A 22,161-nucleotide genomic window follows, 5' to 3' on the forward strand; every position below is an offset into this window, starting at 1 on the left:
GACAGAGCACACTACATTTTCAGATGTTGGCAATTGTGGGGTTTTGTTAACATCATTTAAGTGATTAAAGGCCTTCCCACTAAAAGGCTTTAAGACCTTTAATTCAAAACGGAATTAATTTATACTAAAAATTACAGCTTGGGAAAGGTCAAAATAAAAATGAAGTATTTTTGTATTCACCAAAATAAGACAATTTGATTAACCTCTATTTTTGTACAATTTTCACTTGTTACCACAGCATGTGTGAAAAAATGGTGGAATTTTGAGTAACTCACCAGAACTGGGTTTCTATTTAGCTCTAAGACTGGGGACCTGGCCTCATGAATCACACAGAGCAAAAAGCATTGTCCAGAATCCAGAATTAAAGTTTGCTATACATAAACCTTGTGACATTTTTATTACAGCATACCAGTCTGGAATCTGCATTTAAAACACTGACTGCTCAAAGGAATCTAAATCTCTTTAGCTAAAGGTAATAAAATGAGGTCAAAAATTCACTACTCAACAATCTACCATTAGCATTTCTGCTCAGAAAAAATGTAGTTCATCTATTGTTAAAGAAAGTAAAGGCAGGACATATAAGATTGGAAAGTATAATGATTTGCTTGTGTATGGAAGTCCATTAGGTAATGAGCTTCATTTCCTCATAAAGAGATTTCGGTGCATCTGCATCATGATTTTTTTACAGTACACACAGTACTTGTGTAAGCCAGGGGTGGGACTGCATTTCTGTTCACACAACCCGTGGTTTCAGCTGGGCAGCCCGGCCTCCATCACCAATTAAATCACAACACCAGAGAGCACACGGGGTCTGAGCTGGATCCTGCTTTGGGTCAGCTCTTTTCAATCCTGATTAGCTGTGTGTTCCCAGGGCCACGCCACTGACAGTGGCCACAAAACTGGCCAGAGTTACCTGGGACACACCTGCTGCTGCTGACACAGTGCTACTGAGAATAGAGCAGCCTGGCCTGTTGATGCTGGCCATAAAAGAAAAGAAGTTTTACTTGAGGTTATTAATGGGGTGAGATATTTTTCTATTTAATTTGTTTGGATTTTTAAGGGTGGCAGCAGAATTTAATTTCTGCTAGAGCATCTTTTAAAATAAACACTTGATCTCTTCCCACCCACCATTACAGCTGATGGGCACAAAGTAAAAAGAACAGCAATTCATTCACCTTATCACGGGAGCACCAGAGGAAGTGAGGGATCCTTAGTGCAATGATTAATGACTCACTATAAAAAGATGCATCATAAACTGCTTGTATTAGGTTAAATCATAAACTAGGCATTTAATGTTTATACGATCCCTTTCTAAATAATTAAGTGTGTCTGTGGCTCCCACTAGGAATGGAACTCACATGATGCTTGCAAACCACGCAGTTTCTTACAGGGTCACAATTTAGGACCCTCACTTAAAGGGATCCCTGTCTTTCTCCACATTCAAGCACTGCTTGAATTTCTCTTCCTGCTGGGACATCTCTCTGTACTACAGGTCAGAGAGACCATTTGATGTTCAGGAGCAGCAAAGAAGATCTACCCTGAATTAAGAGGCTCTTCTTCAGCCTGTGCTCATGAAGGGCAACTCATCCACAGAGGAGTCAGCCAAGACTGGATGCTGTAATTTCCTGTGTTTAGGTGCTAATAATAACTCCCATCAGCTTCAGTAGCTGGTTGGTGAACAGTGAGAGAACAGCACCATTTGTCCTAACAGAATTCCCCTGGATTTATCCACCTTGCAGTGAAACTGTCACCTTTGAAAAATATAGTACAAGATGACATTCTGTAAGTGTCCATCTATTTCCTTACACTCACAAGCCTGCAGATGTGTCCATCGCCCTTTTACTTCCCAGAACAGCTGGTGCTTTTTCTCAACCAAACCAGGATCTCCCTCTCTTGGCAAACAGACATTGGCTTCAGTGTAAAGTTGCCCCAACAGGAGAACGTTGCAGCTCTAACCACTGTGAAGTTTACACAAAAAATGATAGGAGTTTAGAGAAGAGCTGCAGAGGCCTAAATATTTTCAACAGGCATAGTAGTAGCCCCAGTCTGTTGCTGCACTGCTTATTCAATATAGAAAATCACCTAGGTTAATTATTTAAATATTTCCATCTATGGAATTTAGAAAAGGGCAAAGCCAGCTGTGAAATACCCCAGATCATGATTTTTTAATAAACAATAGATTTAATGGGAATTAGCTGAGTTATCAAACAATATCCTCCCAAATCAGCTCATTAGTTTCACTGAGTTTTCCTATTTCAATTCATTAAAACAATTTAAACAAGGGTTCACTAGATGCAATGTAATCTATTTCAGACACTCCAAACCTAATCCCTTTTCTTTTAGCAGTAACATGATAATAGTTTGCAAAAATGTTTTAAAGGATTATTGTTACAGCTATTTCAAATAGGGATTGTTTTCAGCCAAGCATGTGCTACCACTTTTCTCTATGTCTTATTATTTATTATTATATTAATTTTTGTTCTTTACTTATTCATTCATTTATTCATTCCTTTTTCTGTCTCTCATTGCTTTACACAAGCAGTCACACATGGTCAACAGCATCCCTCTGGGCAGGTGTGGGGGATGCACCAAATATCCCTGCATGGGTCACTGCACCAGGCCCTTGGAAAGAAGTGATTTTTTGCAATGTACTTGCAGGTTCTGGAGTTAAAAAAAAACCCAGCTTGGTAAATTCACAGTGGTTTTATAAATAGCCTGGAGAGAAGGGAGAAGGTTCCTGTGCATTTTCATGCTGTTAGTTTCTGACAGCTCTGAAAGACACACAGGAGGGGATCACACACAGGATTTGCAAATTAGGAGGCAGACACTGTATATCACTTACCATGATGGATCCAGGCTGGAAACACAGAGTAACAGACCCATGCTATGGACACACAGCTTATTTCAGATTGAACAAACTCATACTCTTGTACTTTCATAAAACCTTTTCCAAACAGTAGGGTTAGTTTTTCTTATAGGGCAAAAAAAAAAAACCAAAACCCCAAACAAAACAAAACCCAAAGAATGAGAGCTGGTTTCTAGATCTAAGATTTCTGCAGGCTTTAACAGGTTCCCTATCCCTGAAAACCTGTCCTTGCTCACTTCAAATCCTTGTCTCTTCAGGCAAGTGCCATTTCATAATCCTATTAAAACCTTTGCCTCTGTTTACCAGGAGCCCTAATCGGACTCAGCAAGTGCTCCTCGTTTAAGGAGGAGCGACAGCTTTCAGATTTCTTAGGAGGCTTATTCATCAACCACGTCAGGGTATTGCCAGAGTGTTCAATCTATTCTCGGAGCAGCCATGTGGAGAAAGTTTCAAACAGCTCAAAGCCCTGCACAATGATAAAGGAAAGCTCACACAATCCTTGTAATAGCCTGACCCTCTTAAGGAAAATTGGATGATTTGTGGTAGCAGTTTTTCTGTCCCCTATGTGAATTCTGAACCTTAAAGTATAAGCAGTGTATTCACACAGTCCCATTACAAACCCCATCCCTCTTGCAATGCTGGAATAACAAATACACACCCGTGTGTGAAAATAAACTCTTGCTGCAGTGACCTTCCTCCTCAGTCCAGTGGTGTGAAGGAGTTTGTAGCCATTTTAGAAAAAAAAGAGTCAGATAAAGAATGGACTAATTTGATGTTCAATGTTTCACCATGAGCAGAATATATGCTTTAATGAGCACATTACATGCACCAGGGACATGTTACTGGGAAGCAGGGGATAAAGAGTAGAGGGAAAATAATTAAACAGCCAGCTTTATAATGAGGAAACTCTGTTCACGCAACATTAAGCAGCCTAATTTTCAAATGCTAAGCAAAAACATATTCCTTGGACTTCAGGAGGACTTGCTGGCAAGCACCCCCTTGAAAACAAGGGCAAGGGATCACAGGTATCAGACCTCCCATAGGTCCAGGGTGCAGGGACTGATGTTGTTCCAAAGTCATCTGCCCACACTTTGCACTGGCCTGTCCGACAGGACTGAATACCTGTACCCTGTAGTTCTTATTCTACAAGGAGGATCCTTAGAGTAGCAAAACATCCCAGAATTCATAATGTGTTTATGATGAACATTACAACTGACTTCAACCAGCCTGGCCTTAGTTTTCTGTACGAATTGCATCTGTTAGACCATACCTGTGCAACATCAGCTAAGGGCAATGAGCACATGGAGACTTAGAGCGGCTGTTTGCACGAGGAAAGATACTGGGAAAGGAGAAAATCTTTCTCATTGGTTCAGACACTGACAGAATGAACCAATAAAGCATATTTCTGACTGTTATCAGTTCTCTCCCGGCCCGTAAGGCCAGGAACATTCATTTACTGGCACTGTCACTTCCAGATAGTGTTGCAGCCTCAATTACTCCAGCATGATAGCCCATCAGTCAGACAGCAGCTCTGCTGGGCCACAAGCTCCCCAGCACTCTTTGAAAAGGGACGCTGCACAAGGTCTGCTCCTTGTTACTCACTCTCATGCCTAATTCGATGTTTTCTCCTCCATAGACCTCCATTCCAGGGTCGAGCAAGCCAATCTCACCAAAATACTCTCGGTCGACCACAAAAGAGCATCCAATCATGGCTGGTGTCCTGCACAGAGAGATTAAAGCAAAAATTTAATTGATTAGCTATTACAGACCCCACCTCAGAACAAATTTGCACAGATTAAACAGTTCTTAGTCTTCTAATTAACATTTTAAATTTACCTATAGCATCAATCACATGGCACTTCATGGATGCAAGAAATTCCAGTACTACTCTATTTGGTGCTGTAATTTCTGAAGACTTTCTGTTCAATCATTCTCTAGTTAGAAGTGGTCTCAAGGCTCTACAAAAACCACCCAGGGTTCTCTGTACTCCTGGCTGGGCACTTCCATCCTCTGTTGATGCATATATTTATACACCAGGATCTTTGCATTTATAAATTCAAGTTATTTGATAAAATGCATTTTCCTGATTATACTTCCCAGAGCCAAGCCTGGAAACAGACTTGCCTAAAAAAGCTGAGAGCTCTCCTGTACACAGGATAAGACATATCCTATATACATCTTGATTTCACATCTTGTATCACTGAAAAGATTTCACATCTTGTATCACTGAAAAGCAGATCTTAGGCTAACAAGGAATAAATTTGGTCTAGAAACTGAAATAAAAGGAGTACACAACCAAGGTAAGGAAATTCAGTACCTTTGCAATGAAATAAGCCTCTTAGGGAATATTTCAGGTGTATTTTTTAAGTTTTAGCCATGATAAAAGAAGGAAGGAGATGGGGGGAAGAAACACACACCACTTTCTTCATTTTCTTTTTTGTGTATTTAAAGCTAAACACAGGCTTCAATGGATCAAGGCATCACTGCTTTGCAAAACTGAGACGCTAGTTTGGGCTTAGACTCATTCTCTTTCCAGCCCTTCCTCCCTCACAAAAATCCTCTGGAGGCAGTTCCTTACAGCAGTAGGATGCTCCCATGAGGACATCCCCTCCCTTTCTAATGAGGAGCTGCACTGCCAGGCTTTGCAGACTGCTCTCAGGTGCTGGAATCTCTCTCTCTGGGGGATGGATTTCTGCAGCTGCTGGCTCTGTCCATTAAAACACTGAGTTGTTAATTGAATGGGGGTGGGAAATACATTTTAGATGCAACTATATAATCATCACTCACAGATGAATGCCACTGAGGACTGTCTTTGCAACTCCCTCTCTCCCTTCTAGCATTTATTTCTGCTCATTATATATATTCAAATATAGACTTCACAAACCTTCATGGCTTTTTCAGAAAAAAAAAGTGTTTTCAGGACTGAGCAACACCAGCAGCACAAAGACAGAAGGAACCATATCCAGCTTTTATAATTTTATACTGGACTACAGTGTCACACTGACATATTGCAAACATTTTTCAAAAAACCTGCTTGAAAAAAAGCTCAAGGCCCTCACTTGGTGCTAAAACTGGGTTTTTCCAGTACCTGAAATACTCCAGTCCATCCACTTTTTTAGTGCACCCACCACTTTTAGTGCAGTGCAGCAGACTCATCTTGAAAGCTGGAAATGGCTACATGAGCAGAAGCAGCTGTGTTAGCACCTCTTACCCACTGCTCACTGCCCAGGGGGCAGCACTTGAGAAGGTGAGTGCCCTTAGCACTTCACAGCTTCAGAGCACAACATATGAACCTGCTTTATATAAAACAACCTTTTTCCTTAATCATGCACCTTCTAGTAAAACAGCAATTAGAAGTGCACTGTTCTTTACCAACACCTCAAAGGTGTTGTGAAACTTAATTGATCTGTGGAATATTCTTTGACACAATGGAGGATGCTATAAGCATCAATTATAATCAACAGAAGCACTCAAAGGATAATGTGGGAAACACAGCAAAGTGGGTTTTGCCACTAAAAGCTTAAAATGCAGCCTAGAATTGTATTGATTCTGCGCTGGAGTAAGATACAGCATAGTCAGTTTGGGGGAATTACCTGATAGCACTGTTGTAGCAAGGGAGACACACAGAAACACTGCTCTGGGTAATGCCCTGGGGAAAGGGAGGAAGCACAGAGAGGTTTCTGGTGGTGAACTCTCCCTCCCTGCCTGCCTGTGGCAGCAGGAAGAGAGGCCCTGTGTGAGGAGGGCAGTGCCTGGCATGGGATGGGGCACAGGGAACAGAGGGCACATTGGCCAGGAAAGAAAGGCACTTGCTGTAGGTGTGAGGCAGAATTATTTTGTGTCAGTGAGATCCCCACGAGCACAGCTCTGTTGCTAAAATTCCAGCGGGTGCTGACACCCATTTCTCCAGCCAGGTGCATCCCTCCCCTTCACAGACAACCGAAGGGAGTTGCCTGGGGGGGCTTCATCCAAGAACAAGTGAAGGAGAAAGTGATGGCACTAAGCTGACATACTGCATGTGATAGTCAGTCTTCCTCTGCCTTATGCATCTGTCTCTCCTGCCTTAAGGTCAGCACATATGTATATTTATATATTTATATATACATATGTGCACAATACAATCAGGTCACATTTGAAAGAGTTTCCTGAGCAGCCAACTCCAATTTCCAGGAAAACTGACAAATGCTCACAATAAATACATAAATTCAAACACAAATAGAACCATAAATAAACATATAAGCATAAATGTATATATACAGGCATAAGGAGAGAAAAGGAGTTTCAAATGACACATCACACATCCTGTCTCTGAGCTTTCCACCTCTCCCAGCAGAGTGTTTCTTTGATTCAGGTTCTTAAGCAGCACCTCAGCCCTGGTCTGACATGTAAGTGGGGAAATCTGCATGGTACCTGCATAAGTATTTCTATTTTTCTTACAACTCATGTCTCCTGCAAGAAAGAGTCACACCAGGCCTTGAGAATGGAACTTAAGGACAGATTTGCTGCTCAGGAGATACAGGGGAAAAAAAAAAAGACAAGATGACAAGCTAATGCTCAGCTAGAAAGGCAGAGCAAATACAGGTGTAGAATAAGTCTCTGATGCCCTGTGGAAGTAAATTTTTTGGAACAGGCAGGACACCCATCAGAATGTGGACAAATAAAGCGAAACTGCTCTGTTACAGGCTTCTGTGAACCAGAAACTGAAAAGATGGCCATAAGCATTCAGTAAACAGTCACCAGCTTTATTATTACATGACAGCATGGTTTATCCTGAAAGACTTGACTTCCTAAGCTCAGGTACACAGGTGGATTTCTTCCCAGAGCAGTGAAGGCCCAGATTGGCTTCATCAGTATTGTTACTGCAGACCAGCACAGGGCCTGACTTGCATATGAGATGGGCACGCACACCCCCACACAGAGGAGGCAGCACGAAACACTTCTCTGGGGGCACATCAAACTCTGATTTACGTCCATGAGCAAGGCACTGGCACTTTCTGGAGCGGCTGATGCAGTGCATGTACATACACATCCCTACTGGTACCAAGCTATGGCATATTAAAGCAGTAAGTGAGAACATATGCAACAATGAAATGCACCACTGCTGCTGGAGGAAGATAAAATGGAAAGCTGTGCAGTGCTTGGCTGGGTGAGGCTGACTAATGACTCTAATGTTAGTGGCTGCTGATCAAGAAATCAAATGCAGTGCAGTCCATCATCATCACGGCAGGTGAGGGAGGACGAGTCAGAGCCAGAGCTCAGAATACCAGAAACCTTCCTTGCTGTTCCAAAACCCAGAAAAAAAAATATACAGCATGCATTAAAAACCCCAGCTTGTTTCAATGCATAGTCCAATCCATTAGAAGCCCTCTGAAATAGGATCCTTTGTTACACAGTGTGTTGCCAGATGATAAGGACGTTTTGGGGCAGCGTGATCGCAGGAACACAAATGGAAAATGACGTGATGGACACAGCGTGTCAAAATAACAATCCTCATTTAAATCTTCACGTTACAGACATCTCACATCTCTAATGTCAAACATGTAAAATGGATTGCCTGCGGAAGCCAGCTCGGGGAACATCAATTGTTCTGAAGTTCAGAGTATTAACATGGGGGGAAAAAAAGAACCAACTTTAAAGTGCATCAGAAATCTTTACAAAATCTGACACTTTGTTCTTGCTATTTCTTTACCTTTGTTAGCACTTCAAGGCCACATCCCCTTTGTCACTTAGCTCACAACAGCTGATGTGACATTTTATGGTGCACACTTGACATGACTGCCTATGAACGCCCCACTGGCGTGAGGGACAGTTCCTGCTCTTTCCCAGCAAGGCTCTGAGTAGAATCACACCACTGTCAGTGTTCAAGGAATTAGAGGATCAGGCTTCAAATAGAAAAATTCTTAGGAAAGAAGCACATCTGTTGTGCAGTCCCAGAAGAAAACAGGAATTGGACCCTGCTTTCCAAATGCCTCACCCAATTCTGCACATCGATGATATTTATTCATACAATGCAAACAAGAGAAATGCCAGGGCTCTGATCCTCACTGATACCAGGGTACACATGTTCTTTAATGCTGAAAATCTCAAATCCCTTTGGGGATCTGGCAGGAAGTATTCAGCTACACCAACCACAAAACCAGTCACAGGCTTATTTGTTGCCAGCCTTTTCTTTCACAAAAAAACACAGAGAGGCACAAACCAAACCCAATACTTGCTGAAGACAGCATCAGAGAAAGCCTCAAGAGGAACAGTGTTAGCAAGGACTAAATGAACTTGCAGTTTTCATGCTGAAGAGCAGCTTTGCAATCTTATGAATGCACTGGACACACACACGGATTCAAACCCCATCAAAATGCACCCATGTGCATGTCTTGCAAAGTGGACTGAAACAGGAATCATGGTTGCAGAATGTGGTTTGGAAAGCTGGTTACAAAACCAAAATCTGTACCAAACTAATGGAGATTTTTTTTAGAAGTTTGCTCACTAGCCTGACTTTGCCTTCCTTTGGAAAACACACTTGAAATATTTCACAGCTACTAAGTTCCCATCATGAGTGCTTTAAAATCTCAGTCCTAAGGACAGGATTCCTGATTGTTTTCATCAATAACAATCACACAGTCACTCTTTGCATTACCATAATTACACTGGTATATCACTTAAAAGCCACAAAATTGCATTGTATTTCCACGGGCAGGAAGAACACAACAGCCAAATGCTTTAGCAAATCCATCCAGGTGCTACAGCTTCAGAAGCCCCTCAGCAAGCAGTGCAGTGTGGCCATAAAGTGGCTGCTCTGCTCTCCTAGATCCCTGCCTTCAAAGAACTTGTGCCCAGGGAGACATGGAAGTGTCCACAGCTCCATGTGGACGTCTCTGCATTTTAGGACATGTAATTCTTAATTTGCAGAAGAGATGCTTAGGCAGCTGCAGTGTGTCAGTGCTCCTGATACTTGCCAGCAAGGGTTGCGTGTCCTCCTCCTTCTGCTGCTTGTCTCATCTGTCTCTGGGCAGTTTATGCACTATTGAATGGGAGGGTTTCTTCACTCGGGTTCAGAATAAAATTGCTGCTCTTGGGAGCCAGCTACTCGTGTGCATCAGATTTTAACACTGCTCAGTGCTTGAGTTTGGATTTGTTCACTTCTGTATCAGTCCAGCTCAGTGCCAGCATGACACCAGCAAGAGCTTGAACGTAAATCTGAAGCAAGTCCATGGTAAATCAGGCCCTTTATTACTGAGGTTTAACCTCTTAATTCATTCTTATCTGTTTATGTGATCATTGTCTCCAGAACAGAAGATACTCAAATACTGAAGCAGTCCATGTAAAAATTACTGCAGTGATTTCACATATAAACTCTGAGTCATGAAGTGTGCAAAACCTTTCAGGAATGAAAGCTTTGGATGATTAATTTTCCTTTATCAATAAACTTTCTCACGGCTGACTGAAACAGGTATAAAACATCTGCACCTTTAAAACAATGTGAGGTGAGCAGGGCATGTTATCCAGGAAAACTGATTTCCTAAGTAATTACTTCCCTGCTTATTGAGGTTTCAAGCCAAGCAAAAGGTCAGTGATGATGGACTGTGCTGTCCTGTAGTAAATAAGGTTAATATTACTGTATAGCTCTGTTTTGCAGTCACAGAGCATGAGAATGAACCTAAGTACAACTTGCAACACTAGCTCAAATACAGATTAAAATACTACTCTGCATAAGGGAAGGATCCTGTGAGGTGGTCCCATCCCACTGATCACTTAGAAATGGGATCAGTTTTTCAGTGTCTTTTCACTTCCAAGAGATCACTTGCATTTTTTCAGGTGGGTGTGTTGTTTGAAGTGGCTGGACAAACTCTTCAGGATCTGACAACTCAAGCTTTGCACTGGAAGTACATCAGCTCCTCTGCCAGAGCCCACACTGGGACCATACAGTAGAGTTTTAACTTAATTTAAGATGAGGCTGATATACATGAAAATGAAGATGACTTTAAGGTGGTAATTTGTGTCCTTCTTAAGAACTCTTAAAAATAAGAGCATCCTAAAGTGCATAAGAACTCTTAAAAATAAGAGCATCCTAAAGTGCATACTTGGGCTTCATATTTTTTAGCTTTTATTTCTAGAGTTGGTAACAACAGTACCCTTAACCCAGCACAATATGTCCCAGAGGAGCTGTTAGACAAGCATCTGTGCTGGAGATGAAAGGCTAGGAGACATGACTTTTCAAATGAAGGGGAGAGAAAGCCCTTTTCACATCAGTTCCAGTTTTCCCACTGTAACAATTCTCAGAAACACCTTCACAGTTCCTGTAACAGCATTTCCTCAGAAAATTCCATTTCTGTAATGTAAAATGTTCTCTTAAAGGGAAAAGTAAATTGACACACTGACTACATGGTCTGGTGATATTTCATTTTAAAATTCAACCAGTAGGAAAACTCTGAACATGTGCAAAGTTCTCAAGGGGAAAAAAAAAGAAAAAAAGAGCAACTCTCAAACAAAGCTCTTACTGGTGCTCCTGGGAAGCTCTGGTTTAGGCTGATGGCCAAGACTGCCTAAGAACCACAGAACAGGAGAGAAACCAGCCTCTTTGTAATCATATACACAATACCTTTGTTTCTCATGTACACAACGGGCCAGAGTCCACTGGAAAATAAAAGGTTAGATGAAAAGGATCCTGCTATCCTACCAAGGGCCAGAAAAGGTGCTTGAAGCACACACTCAGAGCCAGAGCACTTGTGTACATTGTGGGGCAGCTCTGAGAGGCAGCACGTGCATCCACAGCTTTGTAGAGCCATCATTTTTCCCCAGTCTGTGTTACTCCTGCACAAAGCCTGCAGCCTCATTCACCTGAATTCCCCCTCGGCAGACAGCCGAGATGGAAACATCGCTCGGCCCAGAGTGACAGCACAGGGGAGATTTACCTGATGGGAGCTGACTCATCCCCTTTATCAAGCCAGTCCTGTGGTGGGATTATGTACATGCACCAGAGCCCCCAGTTGTAGCCGTGGGCTGCGTTGGCGTATTGCTGCACTTCAAAAGTGTTGTACTTGATATTGTCAATGGCGGGCAGGATGATCCGCTTGCGATCCTCCTTGATCCGGGTAAGCGCAGGTTCCGCCCTGAGAGCAATGAAAACAGCACAATGTTTTACAGCCATCCAGTAATCACAGCTCCTGCTTTGCAGGCTGATAAAATGAGGTTCTCTAATCCTGTGAGCGTGAGCCCAGCGAGTTGGAAAACCCACAGCATGGCAGAGAGGGACAGGGTACAGATCCCAGCCACACGCTGCCGGGACTGCAGCTGGTGTGGGACACTGCACACAGCACCTGCACAGGAATTATCACCTCTGTGAAGCTGCACCAGAGTCTAACAAGACAAAATTTGACCAAACACTTATTCTGAGGCCTAGAGACTGTTAATTCATTTCACAATGGACAAATGTTGAGAGACACCATCACCACCAGCAGCTAAATGGTCTCCTACTGGCTATACCACCAGGATTCCTGGTAGCCATTAGATACTGGCTGACATGGCCTGAAGAACTAAACACACACCAGGGGCTGCAAGAATCTGAAGGTTACTCAAAGATTTTAATCCTGTTTCCCAAGACTGACCCCCATCAGATCTAGTCTGAATGACAAATGCGGCTGCATTATGCCTTCTAAAACCTCTTTGGTGATGAGAAGATTTCAGGTGCCAGATGGTGCAAAAGCAGCGAACTGCAGGAAATGTTCCATCATTTCAAAAGGCTTTAAAACATCAATGTGCTTTCCACAGAAGCTACATCCCAAAAGGAAAGTAAAAAGCTTCAGTGCAAGCACACATTTCTGACCAAGGTAGTCTGAGTTTGCTCTGAATTTACAGAGAAACTGATCCAAAGATGTAGCAGACTTACATAAGGGTGGAAATCGCTCCTCAAAGCAGTATTAGAAAGAGCCACTGGTTCACTCCTTTGTAAGTGTGTTTCCCCTTGAAATAAGCTTTGAAGATTTTAAAGAGCTCTCACATGGATTTTTAAGGGAATGGAGGTTTGCTGCAACTCACAGACGTAGGAGGATTTGAACACTGATCTTTTCTCATTTCTCTTTTGCTGTTGGTCAGAAGGCAATTGCTCCTTTGTGGTTTCGATGTTGTTACCTCATATTTTGTTTTATTTAGTTTGTTACCATGAATTTTCTTGTGTAGGCCAACAGAAGATACTGCACCCTATTCAGACTCTCAATTCATATGGGTTTTTGGCCACACTTGTGCACCCCCATAGAGCCAGTGTGACCTCCCAGATCTGGATAAGCCACTTCCATTATTAGTACATTATATTTATGAGATTAAGTGTTTTAAAAACCAGTGGGTGGGTAGCAGAAAAACTCTTGCAAATCCAACAAAGCAGGGACAAATGCAGAAAAGCTGAATCTGCTTTGTTCTTTCCATCATGTAACCTCTGCTCATCAGCAGAAGAAAATACAGAACGATGGACATGTCATCACAAATCCAACGACTCCATGCATGGACACCGTAACCCTTGGGCATAAAGCTCTGCTGCTCCCTTCTAGACTCTGAAACAAAGGATTTCAAAATACCAGACAACAGGTACAGGTGTCACTAATTGTTTGCCTGGAAGAAGAATCTTCCTCTTCAAGGTTGTAGAGGAAAAAAATGACCTTGGTGCGCATCACTGTCCCTGTGGAGCATTTGCAGCAGAGCCCTCATTGCAGCAGAACTGCCTCTGAGCTCCTTTGCAATCCAAACACCTTCCTGGGAAGGGGTCCACTCCTGAAGCCCTTGGGCACAGCTTCCAAGGTTTGGTACGAGGGGAAGTCACAGAGCAGAGGGATGACACCCTCCAGTGAGACCTGGTGCACACGGCAGGACATGGCTGCACCAGTGACTCCCACGGCACAAGGAAATTTATTATGTTTGGGTCTGATTTCCAGATCTGCCCTGCAAAGCAGAAAAGCTGCTTGCATGCTATTATTTTTCTTCTTTTTTTGTATCTTGAGTTCTTTTACTCAGAGTGTGAATTAAGATGCAGGAGATTGAGAATTCTTGTTCGGACTTAGTTGTTTCTTATATCTTATCAGTAACAAAGCTGCACAGTATGTGCCTCTTAGTTGGCAGGGTGGAAAATGGCTGTGAGTTTTCACTTCCAAGGTTTTTTAACATCTAAATTAACCAATTATGAAATGCTAAGTAATATGTTTTTACTTATAATGCAATTACTAACTTTTCATCTTCTGCAGTGCAGAACTTTTGACACAATAACAGAACATTCAGATTTGTGAAGAAGAAGGAGAAAGAAGAAGACATAAATCCACACCCCAAATCCTCCATATTGTAACCTATTATTACCTATAACCCCTAAACCTAATTTTCTACACTTCTACATATTTCACCCAGTGACATAACTTTCAATTACACAGCAACAACCCCAGTGCTATCACACAATTTAGGAAGCTTTTCCCAGGGTTTTGGATTGAATGCAGTGTACTTCTGAGGATCACTGCCTCTCAGTACTGACAGGCTGAAATTCTCAGAACCCAGGCTTCCAACAGCATGCCTTCTTCAGCAGAAATCTGTAAATGGGTTTCCTTTTGTAAGAACCAAACTCTGCCATTCACTACTGTCTGATTCTGGAAACAGGTCTTGGACAAACAAGGAAAGACCGGGAGTTTTCCAAACTACTTTTCTCCCTCTTGGTGGGAATTCTTTGGTCACCAGGTCCTCAATTAATAGCGTATTTATGTTGATACAAAGCAAAACTATCCCAGAGGTTCTATGTCCCTTCTACGGTTCCTCCTGGGGTGCTCATTTTTCAAGTATTTTACTTCGTAGGGTAGATTGAGATTGTGTAATAAAAAAGCTGAAAGGAGATAAGGAATTCTTCTCCCTTAATGTCAGATATCTGCAATGGACCCCCCATACACATGGTAATTGCCTCAAACTTTCATTCTCAGCAGAGGAAGGCAAAGGCTGGCACTTTTATAGTCAGATGCTTCTCATAATAATGTAGACACTGAAACTGGGTGAGATTAATAATGTTCCAGAGGAGCCTATCTTGAATATAAAGGGAATTTAGCCTGCTACTTTGCAAGACATCTTAAAATTGGACTGCTGAAGTGTATCCCAAATAATGGTTAGAGAAAGAATGTGAAGAAAATATTCAACAGTCACACTGGTTTTCAGCCCTTAATCATATTTGGGATTGTGTAAGTCCAATACTTGAGTCTTGGAAATGCTAACCTGAGTCCTCATTTAATTCTTTACATGAAGAACAATCCATTCCCAGCTCTGGTGCTGCTCTCACACCAGCTATCACCAAACTACTCCTGTCACTCTATACCTGAGGAACTTCTGTGTTTTCCCATTTGTGTGGCTCACATTTATTACCACCTGACATGGTGTTTTGCATCTGAATGACGCAAGGAGGGATCTCTGGGGTGTAATGCAACAGTTGTGGTCAAAACACATGATCAAATTCCATTAATCTCTATCAACCTATTAATGTGAAATCACAGATTCTGAACTTTCATGTAATCCAAGGCATCTATAAGCCGCCCATGTGATGGAAGTTCTGTTTAAGTCCCCTGCACTCAAGAAATGTAAATGTTTAAGATACCACTGCTTCGACAAGTGTTAATTTCTCTACCCTCAGGTTACAGACGAAGTCAAATGCCATGCCAAGGTTATGGAGTCAATTGGTATGAAAGCAACTGCTGGAACTTCATCTTCTAAACCTCCCATCTCACCCATGGAGGTGATTTCCTAGCTCTTCTGGTATCCACATGTGTGGAAATCACACCCCTGCATGTATTAGGAACAGGAAAGGTTCAGTATCTGGATAGACTGCACAGCTACCTAACTCCCAAAATATTTTCACACCCACAAGTAAGAAAGTAGGCTCTGAGTCACAGATGGAAAGAGAAAATCCAGGGCAGAGCTGTTCTCTTAGCAAAAACCCAGAATGGAGAGCCTTTTAATTAAACATTGCATACCTGAGAGATATCACAGCCTGTCCTGCCCTATAAAAGAAACAGAGACAGCAATGGTGTATTCAGAGGCTCAGCCCAAGCTCATCTCAGTGAGGTCTGCAGGAACACTCCAATCCCAGATCTGCCAATGCCCTCTCACTGCCAACACTGCTTGTGGGCTGGTTTTCTGCCTGCCAAGATCCCCAGGTAATGGCCAGTAAAGAAGGACTATGAGCTTGAACAGGACTGGGCAATGGACTGTGTTTGCATTGCTTATCTTGAGTAATCCATGAAATATGAGGGGGATTCATCGCTATTCATGGCTAGCAAAGTCCAGCCTCGGAGTCAGTCTGTAAGGCTGAGCTGAGCTGCACATTCATCAAATCCTTTGTCACCTTTCCTGGTCACTCTGGCTTTATATAATTGCTTCAGTCTTTTGAAAGGATTATGATTAAATCTTTCGTAGTAATTTCTAATTTGTTCCCTAATTTCAAACTGCTACATTATTGTGTAGATTTACCCATCCTCTTTATAGACACCAGCGTTCTTTCTGTGATTTTTTCCCCCACTTTATCTTGTTTTTTCTGCTGTCCATCTGCAGAAGTCAGGTGCTTCTGGCAGATCACAGGACTGAAAGGATAAGAGGGGAAGAGGTTGCTGAAGTCCAAGTATGTCCAACACATGGAGCTGATGAGCTGCAATGTGGTGTTGGAGTATTTCCTTTCCACATGGCCACCGCTGGCAGCGAGGCAGGATTCAGCCCTGCCTGATTAGGTGCATAAGCCAGATGTGAATTTTGGGATCCATCTCCATTTTTCACTCAGATGCAAAAATATTAGGTTCCCAGCTTGCATCTGAGTCAAGATACTTTATGGGCAAAGAGCAGCATGCATTGTTAACAAGTTATTTACTGGAGCAAGAGGGAAAGTTCTCCCAGGCATATTCGTAGACATGATGGATTTCAGTAAACTAAATATAATCAAAAGATTCTGCTTTATAGGTAGTGCTTCACATCATCCAGTGGGGTTTTTTTTCCACTTAATAAAAACCAAGCAGACAATTTGGACTGGAATGTGAGTGACATAGGAAGATCCTCTCCCTTCCATCCCCTCTAAAACGATGTATTTGTCACTGTCCTCCTCTCTCTCTGAAAAGATTGATGGTGAATTAATAAAACCAGAAGAGAAAGGACAGTAAATTTAGTTCTATTATAGACTCTGCTAGGCTAAAGGGTATTTTCACTTCAATTTTATTCACTTTGATTTGTCCAAGTCTGTTGAGCACATCACTAAACAGCACATGCATTCAATGCTTTTGCCTACCAGTGGAAAGATTTCTTCATTAACAGTGGATTTTCCAAGGTGTTGAGCACCCATGATGACTTTACTGGGAGTTCCAAAAATGCTGGTTCTATGGGATTCAAAGAGTAAATGCTCCCAAGATAAGCACTGGGAGTAGGAAAAGAGTTGGAAGGCAGAATTTAAGCCAGAGTCCAGAATAAGCTTGTAAGAAGATTGAGAGCAAAGGCAGGAGCCATACTGTGATCACACAGGCCTCTCTAATCCCATTGTAAGTCTATCTCTGAACATATATGCATTCTGTATTTAACACTGGCTTGATTCAGAGCAGCTCAACCCCCTGGGAAACCACAGCAAACAAAAACTCTGTGTTGTCTTACATCCTTATCAGATTGCTGGAGAATTCATGCCAAAGGGAAGCCTGATTTTTCACAATGCTAAAAAGAACAGCTTCTTCCAGATAAAAAACAGATAAAAAGAAGTTAGTAATGAGCTCCTCAGTGCACATGATTATATAATTCACCTTTTAAAACATGTAAAAAACACCTGCTGACTTCAAGCAGACTTTAAAAAAGGCACAACATTGGAATAAATGCACATAATCCAAGGGAATCCACATGCATGGTGCAGGCCAGATCCTCTGCTGCCCAACTTTGTCACTTCAATGGCCTTCACAACTTCAGGGATGCTTTGCTAACATGCACCATCTGAGAAGCAGATCTTAGCTTCCAGTTCTTAATCAGAATGGCTGTACAAGGCAATTGTCAAAAAATTCCTCCCTGCAGCCCAAATGTCACTTTTTCTAAATTTGTTCAAAAAGTAAGTCCTTTCCTAAATGACAGGAATTGCATTGGGAAATGTCTCTCCAAGTCTGCCCTATCCCTGGTGGGTATCTAAATACCCTCATCTCTGGGTTCTTTTGACATAAACACGGCTGTCATTTTTTCTTCTCCACCATCACTATGCTACTTTTTACTCCAATAAAAAAATGAAGAACTAACATTAAAAAAATCCAACCTTCTTTTTCCTGCTTTCACAAATCAGAATTTTTCCTTTTCTTGCAAGCAGTTAGGGAAGAGTCCTTATAAGACATAAATGAAAGTCAACAAAGTCTCATCTGCTAGATTTTATTGCTCAGGGGTTTAACACCGTATCTTACTCTGGCTCTACCACTGTCAGGTACCATGAAGTGTAAACTTAACAGAGAAATGCAAGAAAAAAGAAATCTGTGTAAACTGAAAGCTTATTTTGCATGATTTTACATGCTACCTCACATTTCACTGACAATATACATTTATCAGATGCAGACAAGCAGATCTACGGACATACATAATTCTTCACTGAGGCCATCTGCAGAATATTTAATGTGGAATGCCTTTCCTGTAAATAAGTGTTCAGAGAACTAGAAAAGAAATAAATTTCATTCTCCCTTCCTCGGTCTCTAAGAGAAGAGAGAACTTCCCCATCTGTCCTGCCTGACATCTCTATCAGCATTCCCGCGTGCCCAGGGAAGTTTCAAACCCACAGCCCCCAGCCAGAACGGAGGGAACGCGGCCCCAACGCCTGCTGGAGAGTTAAAGATCAGCTCTTTGGCTGCCAAACCTCAATAGCTCTTTTCTGCACCACTGAAAAGCAATGAGGATGCTTCAGTGAACATTCTAGGTTGTTGAGGTAGATGAACAGTTGAAGCTGCTTTTCTGGTACATCCTCTGCGTGTCGGCTGGCACAGTCCCACGGATCCCAAAGGCCCACGTGGCTTATGTTGCATGCTCCACTCAGATTATATTGGTTCACTTTTGCTATCTAAAACGTGTATTCCATTAAGTTACCAAAATGATCCTAAGGCTTTGGATGAGGAAAAACTCCCCTACTAAACACACATTCTCCTTTCCTTTTTATTTGGGCTTCCCAGGTCAGCCTTGGCCCGGTACCAGGGATGCTGCAATGAACCATGTCCTGAGCAGGAGTGATGCACTTGAACACTCCAGAGGGGAGAGACTGCACAGGAGAAGGACTGCAAAGGTAATTTCACCTTCACCACTTTTCTCATTAGAAGGAAAGAGCCACCTGGACCTTGTCACATCCCCAGAGAGCCACCTGAGCTTGAACAGGGGGGACAGGTTACCTGTGAATAGAGATTGGCTGCCAGTACATTGCATGAAAAGGTTACCAGGGAGCTCTCAGGGGGAAAAAGACCCTGTGGCTTTGCCCCAAAAAAGCACAGCCACATCTTACAGAGTACTTGGGATAATCAAAGTCAGTAGAAGATGAGGAGGAAATCAGCTTCCTGCCTTCTTTACACGCCTTTTTGAGAATCAGTTGCTTATGGTCACCACAGCAAACTGCACCTTACAGTATAAAGAAGCATCTGCAAAGTACCATCCACAGGCCTAGGGATATTGATCTTTAGCTCTTCTCAGTTCATTAAAACACCAGTTCTGTATATTTTTATACAACTTCAGGGATAATCCATAATGATGGGACCCGTGTGACACAGTCTGATGGATACTCAACTTATATTTCATGTTCCCTTTCTCATGTCCGGTATGTTGAAATCTTTTGATTAAATCCTCTTACTTCACTGCTTCCTTATTGATACTCGCCCTTTGTCTGGCAAAATTTTAATTACTACAGGACTGCATAACTCCATTCAGTGCTCTGATAATACCTCTGTGATAGGAGCAAAAGCAATTCTTAAGATAGAATGCAACAATAATACTCTATCATTATGTCTTCTTTTATTGCTCCTAGCACCCTCTTTATGGCTGCTAATATATTGTGGTTTCTGCCTTTCATGTACTGATTTCTGCTCTCCTTCACTCAATGTGTCCTTTTTCTCACCCAGAGAATTAACACTCTATCTCTGTAATCTCTTTCCTGCTCCCAGACATAATGCAGGGAAGGTCTCTTCTCCTTGTCATGTTATTCTTTCCCATCTCTCAAAGGCACGAGTCTATACAATGCTCTGCATGTTCTGCAACACAATCAGCATCCAGGATATGCTGGTCTGCTCTCAGTGTTACTGGAGGTGGATTCAGGCACACTGGGTAGACCTAACCCAAAATTCAGAGCAAGAATGATGAAACCTTCAGAGGACTGAAGTAAAACTGAACTAAACAAGCTTAAATATACCCTCAGAGAGGAAAGCACAGGAGCTTTTCCTCTCTCTTGTTTCTGCTGGGTTGCTGACTCCCATTGACATCAAGTAACCATTAAAAACAGACCAGGTTCTACAGTGGGACAGGTAGAATTTCACATGTGAACTGTACACATATATTACCCTGTAATTCTAATTTTAAATTCCATTTGAGAATGAATAGCAATGGCCTCCCTTTCAGGCAGTCCTCTCCACTTCCCACTCTCACAGCAGCAGTATTGGCTCACCTTACCAAAAGCCTTAAGGGGAACAGGTCAGTTGAAAATCACCGCTCTGAGATAACATATTTCTACACCTGAGAAGCCAAAAAGCAGCAATTAAGCACAGCAAAATAAATAATTCAATAGCTAATTTGACCTGCCAGGTTGTAGAGTATTTTTTTATATCCTACCAGATTGTAATTTAGTTTAGAAGAAGTGTCCCTGGAGAGCAATGCTGTGAGAGCCCATAAAATGCTACAGTGAGGTATCAGGCAAAAAGCCACCTGTAAATGGGCCACTACTGTTTAAAGAAGATTTTTTGTTGTCAGTCCTGCATATTTCATGAGAAACTGATGAAGTCCTTCTTTGATTCTTTATGAATTAATCTGCCAACTGATTAGGCAGGTAAAACAGCCATAGATTGGGAAACGAAATTGCACTGCAGCCACTTGACTTTTAGATGGAACACAAACCAAACAGAAAGCTAATACTCTTTTCTGTGGTAAAGGAATTGGCTTCTTTTTAATTGCCTCACAAATAATCCATAGACAGCTTTTAGTGGGAGCAAACCGTGTGGCCTCTGAATACATAAATAAGCACTGAAAATGGGGGGAAACATTCATGCAAGGTGCAACTTAGTAGGAGAACAGAACAGCAGAGCTTTAACAAGAGACTCCCACTTGACTCCCGAGCTCATAGGGCTGTGGAGTGGGGGCAGTGCTAACCTGGTGGGAAAAAATAGAGCAGTCCAGATGGAAGGACTTTAGCTCCTCCCAGTCAAAGGAGATGAGATGAAAATGGAGACAACAGGCAACCACATGTGCACAGGTGGACAAAATTAAAACTAGGAGGAAGTGGGTGGAACAGGGTTTGAGATGGCTCTGAGCAGCCACACAGGTTGAGTGGAACAAGAGGAGAAACACCAGCAGGGAACGCTGCAAGCCCACAGGTGCAGCTCTGAAATGAAGGGATACAGGATGACCCTGGTGCATGTTTGCTGTCCCCATTTATCCACCGAGTGCCCCATAGCAGGAGCAGAGCCTGGCTCAGCAGAACAACTGAGACCTGAGTGCTCTGTTGGAAGGAGGGTGCACCAGACAGGAAACACAAACTCTTTATCTTGGATACACACACACTCTCACTGAGCAGTCCAGGTTCTTGCTATGCTGATTTCAACCCTTTCTGACATTAATGCAAAGCAGTACAGTAAAAAAAACCAAACCTTAACAAACCCCAAAGCAACCACAAAGCCCTTCCCTGCTTACTGACACCACTGCCAAGCTTCCCTGGGTACAGTACATCAGTCAGACCTCAATGTCTTTATAAAATGATAACAAAATTCTCCTCAAGCCTCAGAAAACTGCAGCTTGGGCAGGACAAGCACTGGGGACAGCACCCAGAGCATGCTCTCCCCTGTCCCTGATCCTGTCCCCTAGCTGGTATTACCCTAGATGAATGTTTGAAAAGATTTGAACAATCTACTTGCTTTAAAAGCAAATAAATAAATTAAAGCCGCTCTTAAGCTTCTAGAAAATTAACTACAGCTGCTATTATAGTCTAACATAGTCCTAAGGAAAAAAAATGGGATGAACATAAAGCAGGTGCACTACAAGACTTATTTTATTGTATCTTCCATTTTATAAAGATATTCATGGACATATAAAAATAAACACTCTACTCCTTTGCA

The 22,161-nt window shown here is 42.2% G+C and overlaps 1 protein-coding gene across 1 annotated transcript in view; it reads right to left on the reverse strand.

Moving 5' to 3' along the window:
* Positions 1-22,161, reverse strand: part of GALNT9 (polypeptide N-acetylgalactosaminyltransferase 9) — a 131,283-nt gene that overhangs the window by 61,037 nt on the left and 48,085 nt on the right. Inside the window, exons 5-6 of the mRNA XM_010398477.4 lie at positions 11,776-11,973; positions 4,469-4,586 (exon numbers count right to left, since the gene is read on the reverse strand). Coding sequence (XP_010396779.3) covers positions 4,469-4,586; positions 11,776-11,973 — 316 coding nt within the window. The remainder of the gene's footprint in view (positions 1-4,468; positions 4,587-11,775; positions 11,974-22,161) is intronic.

The sequence above is a fragment of the Corvus cornix genome, chromosome 15 (assembly GCF_000738735.6).
Source record: "Corvus cornix cornix isolate S_Up_H32 chromosome 15, ASM73873v5, whole genome shotgun sequence".
NCBI classification, from domain to species: domain Eukaryota; kingdom Metazoa; phylum Chordata; class Aves; order Passeriformes; family Corvidae; genus Corvus; species Corvus cornix.